Source organism: Opisthorchis viverrini (genome assembly GCF_000715545.1).
Source record: "Opisthorchis viverrini unplaced genomic scaffold opera_v5_203, whole genome shotgun sequence".
NCBI lineage: Eukaryota > Metazoa > Platyhelminthes > Trematoda > Opisthorchiida > Opisthorchiidae > Opisthorchis > Opisthorchis viverrini.
In genome coordinates, this window is record NW_008751859.1 from 300,150 (window position 1) to 306,149 (window position 6,000).

The window sequence follows — 6,000 nt, forward strand, 5'->3', positions numbered from 1 at the left end:
CTGAACTCTGTCCAAACTTGTATTGTTGTGTCCCACGCTTTGGAAGCACAATCCAATGGCACTCACTGCATTCCAGCTTACACATGTTGATGTGCTCTAATCAAGCGCTACCATGGTAGCGAGGAGTGAATGCTCCTATAATTTCCTGAACTCCTGAATGACACTTTTATCCTCAACGCGCAAGTACTCCAGACAAAGGTGTGGGCAGACAAATTTAGGCGCGTCAGCTTAATGTGGTCGTACGTCAAGATGGTTCGAAGGCATCTTAAGTCTTTACGACATAGGATTGTTGAGGCATTGGTCAAAATTTTGATAGTTTGAGAGGCAGAGCTGTTGTATTCTCTGAAAAAGAATGACCTGAACGTAGCACACTATGATCGCCCAGTAGTTGACCATGCCAACAGTAAGTTGCCCAGCACGGGTGTGTAACGGATGAGCCTGGCCCTATGGCCCGAAGCGCGTATGCTATGCGTGCAGCATTACGGGTCAATGATGTATGTCTCACTGCTTTCAAATTCGGTATATACCGGCCTCCACTACCCAGCTGTTCAGCAGACAGGATCCTCAAGATAGACCGTGACCCTCACTGCCTCGCAGTTTTGACCATTGGTTAAGGATGCGGTCGGGATTTTTGTATAGAATCTCAGCTTACCCACAGTATACCGAGTCGGACTTCCGATTCAAACTATGTATTATCTGCCGACGTCATGGAATTTGTTCAAAGTAGCTGTGAATAATATCCTCACTTTGTATCAGATACACCAGAAAGCGTCACCTCATTATATTTCTTTTTCATTAACGACTGATATCTGTTGTCTTTTAAAACGGTATGCAGTAATGCCGCAGTAGTGCTTCTGAACACGCCCTCGACTGACTCGGTTCCCTTTTATTTTACCCAGCAAAACGGTACCGCATGACCTGATTGATGTCAGTATTGCGTTGGTTACGAGAGCAGAAGTGCTCTAACTGGTTGTACTCTGGGGAATAGTGACCAACCACGAAAGAATATGAAACGCTTTCTGTTAACAACGCGTAAGTCTGCAAATGAGTGGATAAGTGCACCTGTGTTCAACATGTTGTTCAAGTAAGAAGTAAGGTTGGCGGAACTTTGGACGTCACACTTGCTTGATGAGCCCTAATAAAAACGAAACCGATAGTGAGTTGTCAAAGAGTGTTTGTTCATCACCGCATAAGTGGTGTTCCTTCAGAACGACACATGTTCGTTGTGGCGACGTATGTCCTAATCATCTACTCCCTAAGAAACGTTCTGCTGACTCCGATGGTTGTCAGAAAGAAGTAATGTTCATCTTCTGCTTGGCTAGTTTGAGGGATGAGTACGCTGAAGATAATCTTTATAGCAGACTTGGTGTAGTCGGCCCTCGGAATCACAAAAATTAGGTGAAGATAGTCGTTTGTTTAGTCTAGGTGCATATTTTTCCGAAAAGAGTGCCGTTTTACATTCCCAACCCAGAGAGGCGGCCAACACTTGACCTGGCAGAGGAGTATAAAGGAGGCTAAGAAATACACTCATTTGCGAATCAATTTGGTTTTCACGAGAGACTCAACTGAATCTCTCGTTTACGGTATTATACAACTGAATGTGATGCACACAGGCTGCCTCGTGATTCACTTGACACGATATTCGAGAGATCGCAGTTTACTTTCATAAAGGAAACTACTTGCAAGGTTGCTGAAAACTCTTTGACAGCCCACGACCGGTTTCGCCCTTCTGATTTGCAAATGAGTTTGTTTCTCGAAAACAGTCCAATTTGGGTTAAAGTAGAACGTAAGATTGACGGAAACTCAGGGACTGCGCCCACCTGAGGAGCTCCAAGAAGGGTGAAACCGGTCGTGGGCTGTCGAAGAGTTTTCAGTAACCTTGTGAGTAGTTTCCTTTATGAAAGAGATTAAGAAATGTTTGGTTGCTGTCGGTGTTACTCACCTTCCAGAACGGGGACCACGTTATCCCCACTGCGCCTGGTTGGAGACACTGCAAGATATGGTTGGCAACGGATGCCAGTGGCGATCTTGCTGTTAGTTTCTATCCAGATTGCCTGAATGAGCGTTTGGAGGTGTAGGCACCTCGGAATGTTTGTAGTAAGCTAGCACTAAGTCCATTCCCCGTCCACTTTTATTCTTTTCTTCACAATAAGGCTATCAAATAAATCATACTTGTATGGCAGAGGAGCATTAGTTTTGAAAGCATTGGTTTTGAACACTTATTTCATGTTGTCGATGATGATGATGCATGTGAAAGGATCCAGTTATCTGGCGTCTTGTTAACAATAACCAAATTAGTTTTAACTTCGGAGACAAAAAGTAACTTATCGGTGTTGGTCCGTAATTGTGGGCATACTTTGGCACAAATCCATCCCTGGCTCCTGTCTTTATTTACTAACTTTTTGAAGTCTAAAGCAAACCGTATATTAGAATGATATTGCTCGCTCGTAAAATTCACTTGGTAAGATTGACAGGCTGTCTGGACAATTCCAGATCGTGAATAGAACAAATCGACCTATTGAAGACTTACTCGCAATTCAAACTACCGAAAGACATTCTAATCTATAAAGCACTAAATAAACCCGAGGCCTACTTCAGAACGAACCATCTAGCAATCGTAGTCCTGGACTGGAGCGGACAACGCAAAAGATTCCGATCTACAGTAGGATTTCCGGAGCTTGACTTGAATCCTCAGAGCCGATTCTTTTATCCGCTGGCTACGGGTTGTCCACAAAGCGGAAAAAACGGTGACTTCGACAACAGCTGAAAGTTCCATATAACTCTTCGACCCTTTTTCGGTGTATGAAAGGAAGACTATGAAATCCATTTCAAGTCTTATCGCCCATTTTGGTTGCTTGCGTTGATTGTTTTGCAGTACCACTCATATCGATCAGATTCTCCGGTTGCTTACGGTGAGCTAATAACTGATTTCAGCGGGTGCCGAAACGAGAGAACAAAAGGAAGACGAGATAAGCTTCGATCCAGAAGTTTGGCCTTAACTTTCTAAAGATTGAGTTAGGCTTTCTCGCCTTAGGGACATTCGGAAGGCGGAAAAAATAACGAAGGAAAATCTGGCACCCACTTTCGACCTCGTCTCTTAAAAGGGATCAGTTCTGAAATGGTAGTCTTTGACAGCAAAGCTAATGTTGTACTGCCGGTGACATACCAGCATTTCCATTTGTTTGAAAAAGTAGAACTGGAAAGTGAAAGCAGCGGTCTTGACAGAGAGATGTGAGGCACTGACCCCCTCAGCATTCATTTCGACAATCTTGTTGGAAATTGGTAATGCGAATGCTATTGGCATAAGTTTCTGTTCACATACATCAACACCTACAGCAAAATATGGGAACAGATATGGCGGACCCATTCATGAAGATCTGGTAGAATCCAGAACGATTGGACACCTTGAAACCTCCAGTAAATCCTCTTAAATCACAAGTTTCCTACCTTTGGCTTACAAAAGTCTTACTTTGGCGTGAAGAGCAGAACATTTTTAGGTACGCCGTAGCTCGGTACGCAAAATTCATCGTCGAGACGCTGGATGTAGTCCATAGGTAAAGAGCTTGCCATATCATTTTATCCCCTTTACTATTCAGCCAGCCTCAAATATGATGGAACCAACCAGGACATCTGTAAGATGCTCCAGTTGCAGAAGCAGTGTCTTAAAACCATTCTACTTAACTCGCACTCTAGTCTGATATACAAGGCCTCTAACCTGATGTTACATTTTTTATCACAGCAAGTGTACGAACCCGGCTGGCGCGATTGTGGACTCTGAAATTCGCGTTCTGACCTGATCCTTCGCGTCATCAATACAGCTGAGGTATGTAAGTCACTCAAAGACATCCGTTCTCCAGGTCTTATGTATTGGAGCATAACTTACATACCGTGGATGCATAGCACACGCTGGGAGATGGAATAACCCCCCTAAAACTTTGAAAACGCTCGTGTTCCTCCCTTTTCAGGTTACTAATGCTTGTGAACTCCAGATCGGCAAATTCTTCGCCGGAGGCCGGTTGATCAGCGGTCGCGCCCGTCACGCTACCGCGTCAGCAACAAATTCGAACAAGAATGGAGAGAACGCGCACCCCCACCGGTTTGTGGGAATCACCACGGCAGCAGTCCAGTCTCCGTCACCCATAAACTTGCATCCTTTATCGCCTTATGGTTGTAAACATTGACCACTGTACAGAAAATACAATATGCCTGCCTGTGACCCCTATGAACACCATTCAAACATTAGAATGACGAATGAATGCACTCTTAATCGTTTTTGGTAATAAACCAACGTCTTTCACCTGGTGATCTGATTCGGTTGCATTCATTACGTCTATTTTTTTTATTTCCCCCACATCTATTAATTGATTACCACATCTTTTTCCGTTTACTGAAGCAACTTCAGTGTACTACAAGACTAGCAACGCGTACGCGGGAGATATATGTAATCTTTCACAAGGTCATAAAAAATAATGTTGGTAGCTCGGGTAGCGTAGATGGTCGTTGGCTTATTCGCTGAGCTGGGCAATTTGATTGCAAACGTTTCATCACCAATCGAGTTGACATCTTCAGTGCGTTATTCGGGAGCGTAGTGGTGCGTAACGATGAAACTTGTACAATCAAATTTGCCAGCTCGGCTAATAAACCGACGACCACTTTCACAACGGGTCATAACCGCTCTGTTACACATCTTTTGCGAACTTGAGTTATTGGAAGCACTGCGTGATAAGATGGTTTTGCCCAACCTTTATCCCTTATCTTATTCGAAGTCTTTGCCATTTTTTGTAACTCTTGATTCTGTTCCCCACATTTCCGATGCTACCTTTACCAAGTTTGCTTGCACATGCCGTCGTGGCCGTGAATGTATATATGCTCTGTGTGTGCCAAAGTGGAATGAAGTGAAATTTGAACGGTGCAGTTCCCAAACTCCTTTTAGGGAATACTCAAACTTGTACAAAAAGGATGGCGCTCAGTACAATATGGCTCCCTTTATGCACTCTTCTCGTACTTTTCAGTCTTCCATTGAGGAACCCCAAGTAGAACAAATATAAATATAGGCAAGTTGGTTGACTATTTTCACTCGTTTTAGCACCATGTCAGTAAGAAATAATAATAAATAGGCCATAGCACCATTGTGATGCGTTACTGACTAACTGTCACAACAGTAGGCTCTTTTGGATGATGAACAAGATTATCATAGAACTGTGTCAGACTTGTGGTGTTTGGTTTCGCTATTACTGAGTAAAGACAAGATTACGTTTTTGGTCAACTCACCTAGTCTCATTACTTTTAATAAGAGCACAGGAAAATGAACACTTGGGCGGAATGTCCTATGTGTTTCGTTGTACTTTTAGGCACATGTCACGAAGAATGCATGTCCAATCTAGCAGAACAATCGGTTTCGTGATGGAAATGTTTTCCAGGAAGTCAATCACCAGGGTATCACCACCGATATGACTGATTTCTATTTTCACGGTTCTTCCAGCTGTATCGAACAGAATACAATATCTTATGGTTCAATAGATTCAATGTAATATGAAAACGTTCCTCAATCGCCTTAGGTCCAGGTGAACGAAATACCGTATTTTAAGTAATGAAGCTTACCGATTCCCTGTGTAAATTCACATAAAGATGATTCGCGAACCTCAGCAATCAAATATGCCATATTGTGGGCTGTCGACTGAACACCCGCAAGGGTTGCTGTACTTGGTTGCTCAACGTTTAGAGGTCTGACAAACATAGTTTTCTGCCCCTCCTTGAAGTTTTTAAAACATATGAGATCTTTGTAATGTATTACTCATAAGGTTGCTGAGAATCCATCGACAGCCCACGACCGGTTTCGCCCTTCTTGGGGCTCATCAGGTAGGCACAGTCTCCGGGTTTCCGTCAACCTTATGTTCTACTTGAAACCAAATTGCACGAAATTAACGAATATACACTCATCTGCAAACTAATTTGGTTCTTTCGAGAGACTCACCTGGAACCCAGCTGAATCTCTCGTTT

At 43.3% G+C, this 6,000-nt stretch overlaps 1 protein-coding gene across 1 annotated transcript in view; it reads left to right on the top strand.

Annotated features, from left to right (window-relative positions):
- The window catches only part of T265_08126 (hypothetical protein), a gene marked incomplete at both ends in the record, with an annotated part of 43,934 nt that extends 39,481 nt beyond the window's left edge, over positions 1–4,453 (top strand). The window contains 2 exons of the mRNA XM_009173839.1: positions 900–927; positions 3,966–4,453. Coding sequence (XP_009172103.1) covers positions 900–927; positions 3,966–4,181 — 244 coding nt within the window. The remainder of the gene's footprint in view (positions 1–899; positions 928–3,965) is intronic.
- Positions 4,454–6,000: the final 1,547 nt, after the last annotated feature.